General features: G+C 45.5%; 1 protein-coding gene across 1 annotated transcript in view; it reads right to left on the bottom strand.

Annotated features, from left to right (window-relative positions):
• BTBD8 (BTB domain containing 8) overlaps positions 1-17,318 on the bottom strand; it is a 159,775-nt gene extending 142,457 nt beyond the window's left edge. The window contains exons 1-2 of the mRNA XM_073593149.1: positions 17,071-17,318; positions 13,397-13,515 (exon numbers count right to left, since the gene is read on the bottom strand). Of these exons, the coding sequence (XP_073449250.1) occupies positions 13,397-13,506 (110 nt within the window). The 5' untranslated portion in view covers positions 13,507-13,515; positions 17,071-17,318. The remainder of the gene's footprint in view (positions 1-13,396; positions 13,516-17,070) is intronic.
• Between the last annotated feature and the right edge of the window lie 1,279 nt (positions 17,319-18,597).

The following is an 18,597-nucleotide window of genomic DNA, read 5'->3' on the forward strand; positions in this document are numbered from 1 at the left end:
TGTTAGGGGGGTACCCTAGACCTAAAGGGGGCTAACACTAACTGCCCTACCACACTAACTGTCACAAACTGACACCAATGCAGTAATCAGAAAAAAAAAAAAAACTGCTTGGTGTCAGTGTGACGGGGGGGGGGGGTGATTAGGGGGTGATCGGGGGGGTGTTATGTGTGCCTGGCATGTTCTACTGTGATGTGTGTGTGTTTTACACTCACATTGCAGTCTTCTCTCCTCTGCGCCGGAACGGAAAATGCCGAGCCGAGGAGAGATGACATCATTTCCTCTGCCTCTGTGTACTATACAGAGGCAGGAGAATGATCTCATTGGCTGGGAGCGAGATGGGGCCACGAATGGATGGCCTCCCCCTCATCTCTGAACGCTCCCAGACCAAAGCCGACCGCCTCGGGCACCGGGGGGGGGGGTCCGATCGGACCCCCCGCCCGCGGGAAAGCAATCACGTACCAGGTACGTGATTTTGCCTGCCCGTACCATTCTGCCGCAGTATATCTGCGTGAGGCAGTCGGCAAGTGGTTAATAAAAATACCTTTACTGTTCAATTTGCAGCTCTGTCATTTTCTGAAAATGCAATATGGCTACCAGGAAGTATTTTGTACACAGATGGTTTACAGAATGCCCCCAGAAATGTAATTTCCTGCTTGTGTGATTGGCTAACTGAATTTCCCAGAAGTCTGCACTAAGATACAAGTTAGATTTTGAGCACCCCTCATATCTTAAGGCCCAAAAATGCCAGAAGAAATACCCTCCAAATGACCCCTTTTTGGAAAGTAGGCAGTCTGAGATATTTAGTAAGAGGCACGGCAAGTTTTTAAAAATTGTAATATTTTGTCAGTGGTTTTGAAAATTAAGCAAATAACTTTTTTTTTTTTTAAATACTGTCACCAGTGCAGTACAGTGTCATCATATGACTGGCGTGGCAATGATCAGGGATACTAACTGGTGACCGTATGTAAAATTTGTATTCAATTTTTTTTTTTTTTTTTAAAACACACATACTCAGAGTAGTTCACCCTAATGACATTACTACTCTGAAGGGGTGATTGGGATTTATTTATTATTTACACTGTTAATCACTGTTCTAAGTAATAGTTATAACTGTCATGAATGGCTTTTATGCACGACGGCTTGTTTACTATTGTGATCTGTGATTGGTACAGCTAATTACATGGTACCAAGTACCATGTGATAGCTGTGGGCCAATTATAGCAGCACAATAGTAAGCAATCATTAATGGAAGCCAGTCACGATGGTTTGGTTTACAAGCAATTGCTATGATTGTTCATAGCAATCACGATACCCCAGCTGCTCACAGTGGCCGGGTACCAAGCTCCACACAACGGTGACTGGATCTCGCTGCTGTGCACCCCATGGGGCGCACTAGTACGTTGTGGTGCCTCAAGCTGTCGCCCGCTCACAGTACGTATACTGTGCGTGGAAGGTAAGTGGTTAAATAGAACTAGAAACTACTGGGTTTAACGGCTTCCCACCCGGGTCATTGTAAAATGACGTTCAGGTGAGAACCCTATTGTTCTGGGAGGACGTTTTATGATGTCCTTCCGAGAACAGGCCTTGCTCCAGCACCATGTGATCGCTGTGACCAACCACAGCAGATCACATGACAGTTGTAAACAATGAATGGCTTCCTTTCATGCCACTAATTGGTCACATGATACAGACAGGGCCAATCACAGACTATTTGTACCATGCGATTAGCTATGGTCAATCACAGCTAATCACAACAATACACAGCGTCTACACACTTTGATAGAGTGTAGAGAGCGCTCTATAACAATAATTAACTAAACAAAATTAAAGCGGGGGTCCACCTATCTATCGTTTTTTTTTTTTTTTGAGTTCATTCACAAACTTTTCTTCTCAGCATTACATACTCACATATTGTGTGTAATATGTCCGCCTGTGTCAGATTTCGTCGGAAAAATAACTTATATTATTCACTGCAGGCGGTTTCCATCTTCATTGTGGGCATTTGAAGCCCACAAGCATTTATTTCCTGGATGTGGCGAATGCTGTGCTCCCAGCATTCACCGCTCATTCCTGCACATGCTCAGTGGCATCCTGGGAAGCCTGAGACTAGCTCCCAGGAGTCTGGGAGAGGCTAGAAACACGCCTACTCCCACGGGAGGAGAACCAGGAAGTGCAAAGAAGAATAGAAAAATAAAAAGGTAATTACGAGGATTTAAGTTTTTTTAAACGGCATGTCAGCATCTAGGCAAGGAAGAGAATACATACAGATATTGTTCAAAATTTGGGTGGAACCCCGCTTTAAATAGTGAATTATACTCAATTAACATTTGTATATACAGATAAAGTGCAATGTGCCATATACACAAGTGATATAAATATGTGGTACTGGCTATATGAAAATCAGGAATAAGGTGTGCAAAGGAATAAAATGTCCCAATTAAACCACAAAAGAAATCCAGATAAGCTTCTGTGTTGGGATTCTTCCAAAGAAAAGTAGATATTCCTTCACCAGGTTATATAAAAATCTGCTTACCAGAGAACATTGACTCCTTTAATTAAAAAGCGAGTCAAAATAAACTTTAGTAAGATAATGTTTGCTGCAAGGTTGAAGGCTATGGATAAAGGTAACCCCTCCTCCGCAGAGATCATAGATGGGATATGTGGAAAGGTAATAGGGAACCAATAGCGTAATCCTGTTTGTTTTAAAGATTAAAAAATACATATGCCAAATGGCTGCTTACATGAAGACGCTTCCTGATGACCTAATAACAAAACGTACATCGAGGCGGTACTTGATCACGTTACTTCACACACTTCCGGTCCCTTTGGTTGTTCCGGGTAGGACAGTGGAACGCGCGCCAGCTACGGGGGCTAACCGCGAGGCAACTTCCGACAACAGTCACGCTTGCAGCCCCAGTGCCGGACCAAGGCACATCTTCATGTAAGCAGCCATTTGGCATATGTATTTTTTAATCTTTAAAACAAACAGGATTAGGCTATTGGTTCCCTATTATCTTTCCACACATCCCCATGATCTCTGCGGAGGAGGGGTTACCTTTATCCATAGCCTTTATCATTGCAGCAAGCATTATCTTGCTAAAGTTTATTTTGACTCGCTTTTTAACCGCTTTAGCCCCGGAAGATTTTACCCCCTTCCTGACCAGAGCGTTTTTGCGATTCGGCACTGCGTCGCTTTAACTGACAATTGCGCTGTCGTGTGACGTGTCTCCCAAAACAAAATTGACGTCCTTTTTTCCTCACAAATGGAGCTTTCTTTTGGTGGCATTTGATCGCCTCTGCGATTTTTATTTTTTGTGCTATAAACAAGATAAGAGCGACAATTTAAAAAAAAAAAAAAAACGCATTATTTTTTACATTTTGTTATAATAAATATCCCCCCCAAAAAATTTAAAAAAAACATTTTTTTCCTCAGTTTAGGCCGATCGTATTCTTCTATTTTTGTTAAAAAAAAAATTGATTGGTTTGCGCAAAAGTTGTATCGTTTACAAAATAGGAGATAGTTTTATGGCATTTTTATTAATTTTTTTTTTTTTTTTTTTTACTAGTAATGGTAGCGATTAGCGATTTTTATTGTGACTGCGACATTATGGCAGACATTTTTGGGACCATTGTCATTAATACAGCAATCAGTGCATTGCAATGCACCAATTCCTGTGTAAATGACACTGGCAGTGAAGGGGTTAACCACTAGGGGGCATGGAGGGGTTAAGTCAGTACTAGGGAGTGATTACTAACTGTAAGGGGGATGGGCTAGCAGTGTCACTACACTGATCACTGCTCCCAATGACAGGGAGCAGTGATCAATGACACTTGTCACTAGGCAGACCGGGGAGATGCTGTTTACATCAGCATCTCCCCATTCGTCCTCTCCGTGAGGCGATCGCGGGTGTCCCCGCAGCGATCTAGTCCGCGGGACCCGCGACCCGACTCACGGAGCTCCCGGCCGGTGTGTACGCAATGGCACGGCGGCAAATTCAAATGGACGTACCTGTAAGTCCATTTGCCCAGCCGTGCCATTCTGCCGACGTACATCGGCGTGCGCCGGTCGGGAAGGAGTTAATTAGAGGAGTCAATGTTCTCTGGTAAGCAGATTTTATATAAGAGCACATTGGGTGTATTCTTATCAAGCTGGTGAAGGAATATCTACTTTTCTTCGGAAGAATCTGAACACAGACGCTTATCTGGATTTCTTTTGTGGTTTAACCACTTCAGCCCCGGACCATTTGGCTGGCCAAAGACCAGAGCTTTTTTTTTTGCGATTCGGCACTGCGTCGCTTTAACTGACAATTGCGCGGTCTTGCAAAGCGGCTCCCAAACAAAATTGACGTCCTTTTTTTACCACAAAAAGAGCTTTCTTTTGGTGGTATTTGAACACCTCTGCGGTTTTTATTTTTTGCACTATAAAACAAAAAAAACAAAAAAAAGAGTGTCAGTTTTGAAAAAAAAAAAAAAAAAAAAAAAAAAAAAAAAAAAAAAAAAAAGGAAGAAGAAGAAGAAGAAGAAGAGCAATATTTTTTACTTTTTGCTATAATATATAATAAATATCACCAAAAAAAAATTTATATATATTATTTATTTATTATGTTTTTTCCTTAGGTTTAGGCTGATACGCATTCTACATATTTTTGGTAAAAAAAAAAAAAAAAAAAAACACAAACACACACAACGCAATAAGCGTTTATTGATTGGTTTGCCCAAAAGTTATAGCGCCTACAAAATAGGGGATAGTTGTATGGCATTTTTATTAATTTTTTTTTTTACTAGTAATGGCAGCGATCTGCGATTTTTATCGTGACTGCGACATTATGGCGGACAGATCAGACACTTTTGGCGCTATTTTGGGACCATTCACATTTATACAGTGACTGTGTAAATGTGACTGGCAGTGAAGGGGTTAACCAGTAGGGGGCTCTGCAGGGGTTAAGTGTGTCCTAGGGAGTGCTTCTAACTGTGGGGGGATGGGCTACATGTGTCACGACACTGATCACCGCTCCCGATCACAGGGAGCGGTGATTAGTGTCCTTTCACTAGGAAGAATGGGGAAATGCTGATGTACATCAGCATTTCCCCGTTCTTCCTCTCCGTGAGACGATCGCGGGTATCCCCGCAGACATTGAGTGTGTGGGACCCGCGATCACACTCACAGAGCTCTCGGCGGGCGCTCGCCCACAATGCCGCGTCTTAAAGGGCAACGTACAGGTACGTTAATATGCCTGTACGTGCCCTTATGCCAATGTATATTGGCGTGAGCCAGTCGGCAAGGGGTTAATTGAGACATTTTTTTTCCTTTGCACGCCTTATTTCTGGTTTTCATATAGCCAGTACCACATATTTATATCACTTGTGTATAATCACCTATGGCACATTGCACTTTATCTGTACATGCAAATGTTCATTGTTTCAGTATAATTCACTATTAATTTTGGAGAGGGAGGGGGGGAGAGGGAGAGAGGGAGAGAGGGGGAGAGGGGGAGAGGGGGAGAGGGGGAGAGGGGGAGAGGGGGAGAGGGGGAGAGGGGGAGAGGGGGAGAGGGGGAGAGGGGGAGAGGGGGAGAGGGGGAGAGGGGGAGAGGGTGTATATATCTCCCCCAACACACAAAATGTGAAAACTTTTTTTTTTTTTTTAAAAGAAGGCACCATGCCTCTTACTAAAGACCTTAGACTGTCTACTTTCCAAAAAGTTCATTTGGGAGGCATTTGTGCTGTACTGTCCTGGCGTTTCAGGTCTGAAATAATGAGATAGTCAGTACATCAGGATTGATTTTCAGATATACAGTATCTCACAAAAGTGAGTACACCCCTCACATTTTTGTAAATATTTAATAGATCTTTTTATGTGACAACACTGAAGAAATGACACTTTGCTACAATGTAAAGTAGTGAGTGTACAGCTTGTATAACAGTGTAAATTTGCTGTCCCCTCAAAATAACTCAACACACAGCCATTAATGTCTAAACCGCTGGCAACAAAGTGAGTACACCCCTAAATGAAAATGTCCAAATTGGGCCCAAAGTGTCAATATTTTGTGTGGCCACCATTATTTTCCAGCACTGCCTTAACCCTCTTGGGCATGGCATTCACCAGACCTTCACAGGTTGCCACTGGAGTCCTCTTCCACTCCTCCATGACGAGATCACGGAGCTGGTGGATGTTAAAGACCTTGTGCTCCTCCACCTTCCGTTTGAGGATTCCCCACAGATGCTCAATAATGTTTAGGTCTGGAGACATGCTTGACCAGTCCATCACATTTACCCTCAGCTTCTTTAGCAAGGCAGTGGTCGTGGTGTTTGGGGTCGTTATGTTGGAATACTGCCCTGCGGCCTAGTCTCCGAAGGGGGGAGATCATGCTCTACTTCAGTATTACATGTTGGCATTCGTGGTTCCCTCAATGAACTGTAGCTCCCCAGTGACGACAGCACTCATGCAGCCCCAGACCATGACACTCCCACCACCATGCTTGACTGTAGGGAAGACACACTTGTCTTTGTACTCCTCACCTGGTTGCTGCCACACACACTTGACACCATCTGAACCAAATAAGTTTATCTTGGTCTCATCAGACCACAGTACATGGTTCCAGTAATCCATGTCCTTAGTCTGCTTGTCTTCAGCAAACTGTATGCAGGCCTTCTTGTGCATCATTTTTAGAGGAGGCTTCCTTCAGGGACAACAACCATGCAGACCAATTTGATGCAGTGTGCGGCGTATGGTCTAAGCACTGACAGGCTGACGCCCCACCCCTTCAACCTCTGCAGCAATGCTGGCAGCACTCATACGTCTATTTCCCAAAGACAAACTCTGGATATGACGCTGAGCACATGCACTCAACTTCTTTGGTCGACCATGGCAAGGCCTGTTCTGAGTGGAACCTGTCCTGTTAAACCGCTGTATGGTCTTGGCCACCGTGCTGCAGCTCAGTTTCAGGCTCTTGGCAATCTTCCTATAGCCTAGGCCAGTGATGGCGAACCGTGGCAACCCAGATGCTTTGGAACTACATTTCCCATAATGCTCAACAACACTGCAGAGTGCATGAGCATCATGGGAAATGTAGTTACAAAACATCTGGGGTGCCAAGGTTCACCATCACTGGCCTAGGCCATCTTTATGTAGAGCCACAATTCTTTTTTTTTTTTTTTTTAGATCCTCAGAGTTCTTTGCCATGAGGTGCCAATTTGAACTTCAGTGATTTTATAAATTATCAATCAGCTACGGCACCTGCGGGGCTCTAATGAGGAAAGTGTCAGGGTCTGCATCCCTTTAGACGTGACTTCCCTTGGAGAGCGTCACCAAAAATTACATTTTTGCTGCAGGGGATGCTCAAAATCTGACTTGTATTCTACTGCAGACTTCGGAGAAAATCAGTAAGCCAATCACACAAACAGGAAATTATATTTCTAGGGGGCGTTCTGTACACATCTGTGTACAGAATGTCTCCAGGTTGCCATATTGGATTGTATTTTACAAAACGAAAAGGAAGTTTTTAATACCATTCAATTACAATAGGACTTGTGTCACAACTAGATATGCTATATTTTTTTCCCTTTGAAAGCAGAGTTACCCTTTCACTGCCAGGTCTGTATGTCGCACGGAGCTGACAGCGGGGGGGGTTCACACACTGCAGTCACTAGGATTGTGTGTAACTCTGACAAACAGACTCCTGCCTGCTGCTCAATTGCTTCCACTCACCCCACAGTAACGTACCCCCTCCAGTGCGCACCCCCCCCACCACCATGTATCTTGGGCTTCGGTTACCCATCTGCGGGCTTGAGACAGGCATAGCGGGTGCTGAGCGGACTCCCATCCCCTCACCTCCCCTCTTTGTTGCTGACCAGGAAAGCAATGTGTTTAATGTCACTTCCAATGTCCCTGGCCAGCATGACCGGGAAAACCCCCGTTAGACCCCCGTTAGACTTACCAGTAACGGTATTTCCAGGAACCTTCCAGGACAGCTACTTGAGAGATGATTGGCTCCACCCTCTACAGGAAACACAAATCAGATACAATTTAAAAGGCCCCTCCCTTTCCTCTGACCCTCAGTTGTTTAGAAGATCAAAGGTGCACTCAGCAGAGGAAAAAAACAGAAACCATAAAACACACCATCACCAGGTAAAACATGGTCGACCAGTGCAAAAATAGAATAGGCTGGGAATATAGATGCTGTCCTGGAAGGTTCCTGGAAATACCATTACCGGTAAGTCTAACGGGGGTTTTCCCCCCCTCACCTTCCAGGGCAGCTACTTGAGAAGATAAGCAAGATTTTATATCTTAGGGAGGGACGACAGCCTGAAGCACTTTCCTACCAAAGGAAAGGTCCTGGCTGGAAAGCATCTGAACTCTATAATGCTTGACAAATGCATGAGAGGAGGACCAGAAGGCAGCTTTAGAGATTTCTTCCCATGAAGCCCCCGCTCTTTCTGCCCATGATGTGGCCATGGATCTCATTGAATGGGCCCTAATTCTAGAAGCAGACGCTTTATATGCCTCACAGATAACTCCCCTAATCAACCTAGCAATAGAACCTTTAGATGCTTTGGACCCTTTCTTGGGGCCACTGAACAAAGCCAACAGTTGGGAGGAATTCCTAAACCCACTGGTCTTTTCTAGATAAAGCAGAAGACACCTCTTTACGTCTAAAAGACCAAACCTTTCCTCTTCTGTATTTTTGGGAGAGGTGCAGAAACTAGGAAGGACTATCTTCTTCTCGTGACCAACTTACGGCTGTCCAGGATAGTTGAAATAACCCTCTCTGAACACCCCTTTAACTGTAGGATGCGCCGCTCAGCCTCCAGGCCGTCAAATGGAAGGTCTGAGGGTTTGGATGTAACACCGGTCCCTGATGGAGCAGATCCTTCCGAACTGGTAGGGGCCAGGGAGGATACACAGATAGGGCCTTCAGACAGGAGAACCAACTCCTCCTGGGCCACCAGAACAACTTCTGCCCTGTCCTGAATAATTTTTCGAACCACTAGGGGCAAGAGGGGAAAAGGAGGGAAGGCATAGGCCAGAGTGAAGTCCCACGGGAAGGACAGAGCATCCGTCCCCAAGGGCTCTGTTTCTCTCTCAAGAGAGAAGAACGCCGGCAGTTTCCTGTTGAGACTGGAGGCAAAAAGATCCACTGTGGGGAGACCCCATCTTAGCACCACCTCCTGGAACGTGCCTTGATGTAGTTCCCAACCGCTGAAACTGATGCTGACCCTGCTCAAATAGTCTGCCAGCACATTTTCTGACCCCTTGATGTGGACTGCCCTTACTGAAGTGACATAGATCTCCGCCCAGGACAGAATCTGCTGTGTTAAAGACAGAAGCAATTCTGAGCGAGTGCCCCCTTGCTTGTTCAGGTAGGCCACTGTTGTGGCATTGTCTGAAAATATCAATAGGTCTTTTGAATAGACCCTCTCTTCCAGAGATATAAGTGCTTTCCTCACAGCGAGAAGTTCTCTGAAATTTGAGGAGCGACCTGCTTCCTCTGGCAACCAGGCTCCCTGTGCTTGCCAGTCCTGTGAGTGAGCACCCCAACCCCACAGACTGGCGTCTGTGGTAATTTTGACCAGGGAATGTTGTGTCCAATCCTTTCCTCTCTGCAGATGTTCTCGCTGCTCCCACCAGGCGAGATCGAGAAAATTCCCTTCTGGTAATTTTACCAGCTGATCCAGAGAATCCTTCCTGCGATCCCAATGGAGTAAAAGAAAAGCCTGAAGGGGCCTGGAGTGCAATTGGGCCCAAGGCACCCCTGGAATGGCCGCAGTCATCAGACCCTGCAACTGCATGATCCGCTGAAGGGAGGTCTGAGGGAACAGCTTGAAGGCCTGCACAGAGAGAAGAATTTTCAAAATCTTCTCTTCGGGAAGAAAATTTTTTAGGGCAACAGAGTCTATTAGATAACCCAGGAAAAGTATGCTCTGTGAGGGTACCAGGCAAGATTTCTGCTGCTTGACCTTCCACCCTAATTTTTGAAAAGTCCGCAAAACCAACTGCAGGTCTTGAACAAGAGACTCCTTGTCTCGAGGAGAAAAAAAAAAAAAAATGGTCTAGATATGGGACGATCGATACACTTTGACTCCGAAAAAAGGCCGTGACTTCGGCCATGATTTTTGTAAAAATCCTCGGTGCTGCCGAGAGACCAAAAGGAAGGGCATTGAACTGCCAGTGAGATGACTTGTTTCCCATTAGAACTGCAAACCTGAGGAACCTTTGGTGGCTCTGGCAGATTGGTACATGAAGATAAGCGTCCTGAAGGTCAGGGTCACCATGAAGACCTTTGGCAACAACAGATTCCTTACTGAATAAATGTTCTTTCTTGACCAGAAAGACATGAGAATAAAATCCCCGGAACTTCTGAATTTCTGGGACAGGAGAAATAACTCCCTCTGTTTCCCACACAGAAATCAAATTTATCATGGCTTGCCGTCTCTCTTGGTCTCTCGGCAGGTGGGTAAGAAAAAACTTCTGGGGAGGAAGACTTTTGAATTCCAGCCTGTAACCCTTTTCCAAAGTTTGAAGGATAAAGAAAGTGGTGGAAATTTCTGCCCATTCCTTGACCAAATGGCACAATCTTCCCCCTACCCCAAACATGGCATCACTGGGTATTTTTGGAAGAGGCTGAAGGAGCAAAGGGAGCCCCCCCTTTTTGCTTGTCTTTGTTAAAAGGACCATTTCTTTTTAGTCTGTTGCCTGTTGGCTTTAAAATTAGCCTTGTTTTGGAAGCCACGAAAGGGCTTCTTATTCTGGGGCTTATTCCTTTGGGAAAAGGGGAATTGTTTACTTTTCTCAGAGGAACAAGCTAAGACCTCTTCTAAGGAAGAACCGAACAAGAGTTTGCCTTCAAAGTGAATGTCACAGAGCTTATTCTTGGAAGTAAGGTCACCTTCCCAAAATTTAAGCCAGATAGCTCGCCTAGCTGAATTAATGAGAGCAGAAGCTCTGGCTGCGGATGTCACTGAATCTGCTGCTGCACCAGCTAAGAAGGCGACTGACTTGGCAATAAGTGGGAGGGACTCCCTAATCTCTTTTTTGGGGGTGTCAGATGCAAGAAGATCATCCAGACGCTGAACCCATACGTCTAAATTTCTAGCCACACAGGTGGATTCTACTGCCGGGCCTAAGGAAAAAGCTGAAGCATCCCAGGCCTTATGTAGCAATGAGTCAGCCTTTCTATCCATTTGATCTTTAAGGACCCCAGAATCATCAAAAGAAAGATCTGATCTTTTGGACACCTGCGACATAGGGGCATCTAATCTAGGACACTTAAAAAAAACCTCCTCAAATTCAGACTGAAAAGGAAATCTTCTTTTGTGTCCCCTGGATTGGAACAACCTATTTTCAGGTTCTTTCCATTCAGACAGAATCATGTCCCTAAGAGACTGGTGTACCGGAAAAGGTTTTTGATTTCCGTCCCTGTAGGCCCCTATACATTTTATCCTGTACAGATTGGGCTTGTTGTGGCACCTCAATCTGCTCTGAGGTATATATTGCTTTTAGTAGTTCATCAATATCCTCGACTAGAAAAAGATGCTTAGATGAGCTACCTGTATCCTCCTCTGATGCAGACTTTTCATCAGATGAAGAAACTGGATTCTCACCTTCTTCCAGATCAGAGGTATCGCGTGAACTAATAGTCTCAGATACTAACAAGGGAAAGGACCTGGCAGAGTTAGAAGGGTCTTGGGCTATGGGTCTAGATGAGGAAGAGCCTAGACTAGTAACCCTGTCATTAAGTGACCGAAAGGAGTCCACTACCTCCTTCAAAGAAGTCAGTAACTCCTTAAAAAAAGAGGAAGACTCTGAACTAGTTCTGGGTGGAATACAATCCTCACAAAATAGCTTTTTATAAAAAGCCTGGCCCTACAGTTCCCACATTTCTTCTTCACTGGTTTGGCCTAGAAAAAAAAAAGCAGAAACAAGGACCATAAATAAAAAGGTTCCATACAAAAAAGTCCCTTGCTGTAGACTATCCACAGACAAGGGCTTACCTTGGGGGCAGTATGGGACCCAGATGCTGCCGCTGGTTCAATACGAGCAGATGCTCCATCCTCAGACCTGTCCTCAAGCGGAGAACGGCTGTAGAGAAGACTGCTGCTGTACTGAAAAACTGCACTTAGAACGGCGTTTTTAGCACACTATACCCCTGCAGCATGTCCTCAGTGTCTCCACACCATGCTCCTTTAAAAAAAAACTCGGCGTCCGGAAGTGCGCCATGTGACTTCTGGTTCCGGCGCCATCTTGCCGCGTCACCGGAAGACCTCCTGACGCCATCTTGGTACACCGAAATGAAGCATTTAGGACACAGTTCCACACAGCAGCGCTGGGGAAAAAAGGAAGGGAGTTGCCACCACTCACATAGGCAAGTAGCCCTTAGAAATAGGGAACCCTTCAGGTACAGACTATCATCCAGGAATTGGCCACAACTAGTCTTGGATGAAACCAGAGAAGGGGGGTCCACCAACCACAGTTACCAGACCTTAAGAAAATAAAAAACGTGTCGGTGCTCCTGGAGGATCTGGAAAAACAAAACAACTGAGGGTCAGAGGAAACGGAGGGGACTTTTAAATTGTATCTGATTTGTGTTTCCTGTAGAGGGCAGAGCCAATCATCTCTCAAGTAGCTGTCCTGGAAGGTGAGGGGGGAAAGAATGTAATGCAATCTGCATTACAGTACATTACATTCATTGGCGCACAAGGGAGACATCCAGGGTCTTTAAGGCCAAGGATGTCTCCTTACAGAGAACCTGTCACCCCAAAAAATCCTCAGATAGGGGGGACTTTTTGGCCCTATGTGATTAAAAAAAAAAAAAATGGAACTACCACTGGGTTTATTCTCTAGGGTCAGCTATTCTACTACCCAAAGAGAATTGGTGCAAAATACAAAAAAAGGGGTTTGGGGGGACACCTTGGGCCCAGCTTCCAGGAGGGATGAGTGATGTCTCTGGGCCTCTCCACTGCCTCCTGGGATAGCTGGGTACTTAAAACTTCTGAGAGATGGCTCCCCGATCCATTCATGTGGGATTTCAAGGGTCCAAGAGGAGCGGCGAGGTGGTGCACCTCCCAGAAACTTCAGGAGCCAGCTCTGTGTGCAAGAAGCCCATTTCTGCGCCTAGGAATCACGTGTTGATGTAAAGATGCAACCTGTACAAAATCAATGAAAGGCTGACAGATCCCGTCCAGTGGCACTCATCCATCACTGTATATGGCCAGTATCTGGCAGCCTGTCATTGATTTGTACAGGCAGCTGTACACCGACACATGTTACTCCTGGCTGCAGAAATACGCTGAACACCTGGATGCGTATGAGTAATTACCCCGTTGCTAGCAGAGGCTGAGCTGTGTCCAGGCTCTCTGCAGACACCAGGTCCATAGAACATAGTCCATAGCACATTACCTGAGCAGATCTCTGCTGAGCTGGTCACACAGGAGATCTCTAAGTTTGCGTCGCTCAGCCCCCAGCTTGGCACGGAAGCTCTTCAGCTCTCCCTGGGCTGCAGATGCCATCTCCAGAGTCTGCAGGAAGAAGACATCAGACAAGCAGAGATCCCAGAGACACCATTCATCACCAGTCTACAGACAATGGGGGTTATTTACTAAAGGCAAATCCACATTGCACTACAGTGCACTTGGAAGTGCAGTCGCTGTAGATCCGAGGGGGACATGCAAGGAAAATAAACTGCATTTTAGCTTGCACATGATTGGATGATAAAATCAGCAGAGCTTCCCCTCATTTCAGATCTTCCCCTCAGATTTAAAGCAACTGCACTTCCAAGTGCATTTGCAGTGAACTTGTAGAGCAAAGTGGATTCGCCTTTGGTAAATAACCCCCAATGTCACCTGTACACACACACACACACACACACACACACACACACACACACACACACACACACACTACAGATATGTCACCTGTACACACACACACCCTACAGACAATTTACACCTGTACACACACACACACACACACACACACACACACACAGCCTATAGACAGGTCACCTGTACACACACACACACAGCCTATGGACATGTCACCTGTACATGCACAGCCTATAGACATGTCACCTGTACACACACACAACCTATAGACATGTCACCTGTACACACACACACAACCTATAGACATGTCACCTGTACACACACACACAACCTATAGACATGTCACCTGTACACACACACACACACACAACCTATAGACATGTCACCTGTACACACACACACACAACCTATAGACATGTCACCTGTACACACACACACGCAGCCTATAGACATGTCACCTGTACACACACACACACACACACACACTATAGAAAATGCCACCTGTACACACACACACACACACCCTACAGACATGTCACCTGTACACACACACCCTATAGACATGTCACCTGTACACACACACACACACAACCTATAGACATGTCACCTGTACACACACACACACACACACACACCCTATAGACATGTCACCTGTACACACACACACACACAAAACCTATAGACATGTCACCTGTACACACACACACACCCTATAGACATGTCACCTGTACACACACACACACTATAGACATGTCACCTGTACACACACACACACACACAACCTATAGGCATGTCACCTGTACACACACACACAACCTATAGACATGTCACCTGTACACACACACACACACACACACACACACCCTATAGACATGTCACCTGTACACACACACACACACAACCTATAGACATGTCACCTGTACACACACACAACCTATAGACATGTCACCTGTACACACACACACACACACACACAACCTGTACACACACACACACACACAACCTATAGACATGTCACCTGTACACACACACACACCCTATAGACATGTCACCTGTACACACACCCTATAGACATGTCACCTGTACACGTACACACACACACACACACACACACACACACACACACACCCTATAGACATGTCACCTGTACACACACACACACACAACCTATAGACATGTCACCTGTACACACACACACACAACCTATAGACATGTCACCTGTACACACACACACACACACACACACACACACAACCTATAGACATGTCACCTGTACACACACACACACAACCTATAGACATGTCACCTGTACACACACACACACACACACAACCTATAGACATGTCACCTGTACACACACGCGCAGCCTATAGACATGTCACCTGTACACACACACACACTATAGAAAATGCCACCTGTACACACACACACACACCCTATAGACATGTCACCTGTACACACACACAACCTATAGACATGTCACCTGTACACACACCCTATAGACATGTCACCTGTACACACACACACACAACCTATAGACATGTCACCTGTACACACACACACACAACCTATAGACATGTCACCTGTACACACACACAACCTATAGACATGTCACCTGTACACACACACACACACACAACCTATAGACATGTCACCTGTACACACACACACACACAACCTATAGACATGTCACCTGTACACACACAACCTATAGACATGTCACCTGTACACACACAACCTATAGACATGTCACCTGTACACACACAACCTATAGACATGTCACCTGTACACACACACACACACACAACCTATAGACATGTCACCTGTACACACACACACACACACAACCTATAGACATGTCACCTGTACACACACACAACCTATAGACATGTCACCTGTACACACACACACACACACAACCTATAGACATGTCACCTGTACACACACACACACACACACACACACACACACACACACACACCCTATAGACATGTCACCTGTACACACACACAACCTATAGACATGTCACCTGTACACACACACACACAACCTATAGACATGTCACCTGTACACACACACACAACCTATAGACATGTCACCTGTACACACACACACACACACAACCTATAGACATGTCACCTGTACACACACACACACACACACACACACACACACACCCTATAGACATATCACCTGTACACACACACACACACACAACCTATAGACATGTCACCTGTACACACACACACACACAACCTATAGACATGTCACCTGTACACACACACACACACACACACACACACACACAACCTATAGACATGTCACCTGTACACACACACACACACACACACACACACACACACACAACCTATAGACATGTCACCTGTACACACACACACACAACCTATAGACATGTCACCTGTACACACACACACACACACACACAACCTATAGACATGTCACCTGTACACACACACACACACAACCTATAGACATGTCACCTGTACACACACACACACACAACCTATAGACATGTCACCTGTACACACACACACAACCTATAGACATGTCACCTGTACACACACACACACACACACACACACAACCTATAGACATGTCACCTGTACACACACACACACACAACCTATAGACATGTCACCTGTACACACACACACACAACCTATAGACATGTCACCTGTACACACACACACACACAACCTATAGACATGTCACCTGTACACACACACACACACAACCTATAGACATGTCACCTGTACACACACACACACACACACACACACACACACACAACCTATAGACATGTCACCTGTACACACACACAACCTATAGACATGTCACCTGTACACACACACACACACACACACAACCTATAGACATGTCACCTGTACACACACACAACCTATAGACATGTCACCTGTACACACACACACAACCTATAGACATGTCACCTGTACACACACACACACACAACCTATAGACATGTCACCTGTACACACACACACACACAACCTATAGACATGTCACCTGTACACACACACACACAACCTATAGACATGTCACCTGTACACACACACACAACCTATAGACATGTCACCTGTACACACACACAACCTATAGACATGTCACCTGTACACACGCACACACAACCTATAGACATGTCACCTGTACACACGCACACACAACCTATAGACATGTCACCTGTACACACACAACCTATAGACATGTCACCTGTACACACAGAGCCTCCACCAGTCTACAGCTCCATGGCAGCAACAGGCTCCTCCCCCTTCTCCTCCGAGTGACAGCTCCAGCCAGCTATGGAGGAGAGCCGTACATTACAGGTACAGGGAGCAGCCTGACCCGCACACACAGCACGGCGTCGGACTAATGACGAAGCACAGCCAGCTGCACCTTCCACTTTCTTTTCGAACACAAACTACAACCCGGCTGGATGAGGTCATGGACGGAAGTAACGCCCCTAAACATTACAGATGACCAATGAAAAGCGCCTGGTTGGCCGGTCCTGTCTTCTAATTGGTTACATGAGAGCAGGTGGCTGCAGGGCGGGAAAGAATCATTTGTTAACTCTCCAATGACCAGACCCCTACCGCCCCTCCAACTCACATTCCCACGTTCCCATTTCCAGTCACTGTCTGTTAACCATCTCCATTCCGGCCTAGCTCTGATATTTCTCACATACGTGTGAAAAGCAGTATTTTTTTGCTAGAACAATACTTAGAACCCCCGAATACTACCTATATGTGTATATATATATATATATATATATATATATATATATATATATATATATGAATCCACTTGAGATGTAGTGCATGCAGACACAATATAACACCAAATTTTTTTTGTACAGTATAAAAGATGATTTACGTCATGTAAATAGATACCCAACCGTCAGTAAATTTACTGTCAGTTTATAAAAAAGCTGTGAATTTTAACTGTCTGTAGATAATCAGGGGCTGATATTTTGTCATGCTGTGTAGACTTGTGTAAGTGTGAAGCTGGCAAACTACTTGTTATGTGTATTGCCAGTGTTTCCATATTGTGTTTATGCTGATGTAGTAATAACTCTCGGTGGAGCTGCTGGTTTAAGCGGGCTTGTTACCTTCACTCTCCTTCACTCTGTTTTACCGGCACCGGTCTAGGGGTTCAGTTGAGTTTACCTCAGTACGACACACGCACCAACACTTGAGTACGTTTTCAATGCTTTATTAAACAATTTACTAAGGAAGTAGCAGAAAAGAGGCAGAAGGGAAACCGCAGAAGAAAGTCAAATATCTTCTTGTAAGGTTCTAGACAAATGTCCGGTAGAATTTGGATATTACAATAGAATGCGTTCCCCTCGTGGGACACACTCTTTGCTCGCCTGGATAGGCCTAGCAGCCAGTACGCAGCACGAACAAAAGTCTCTGCCACAGACTTGTTTGGGATAAACCGGTACGATCCTCTGCCACAGGATGTATGGGTTTTCTGCAATGAACGTCAGTCACAGTGCTTGAACCTTTAAGCCAACCCGGCAACACTATGCTGTATAGTTACTTTTAGGATACGTCCTCCAACCGGCCCCTCTCCAGACCAGCACTCTGCATGATCCTTCCATGATGGGTCCCCCCCTGGGATCTCCTCGGTTGTCCAGCTTCCTCCCTTTGGATAGACAGCTCAGGACCATTCCTCGGCTGCTGTGGTAGGCCCCAGACAAGCTTCTGGGCCCACCCATGGATGCAGCGACGTGGGCCT

The sequence above is a fragment of the Aquarana catesbeiana genome, linkage group LG07, assembly GCF_042186555.1.
Source record: "Aquarana catesbeiana isolate 2022-GZ linkage group LG07, ASM4218655v1, whole genome shotgun sequence".
Lineage (NCBI taxonomy): Eukaryota > Metazoa > Chordata > Amphibia > Anura > Ranidae > Aquarana > Aquarana catesbeiana.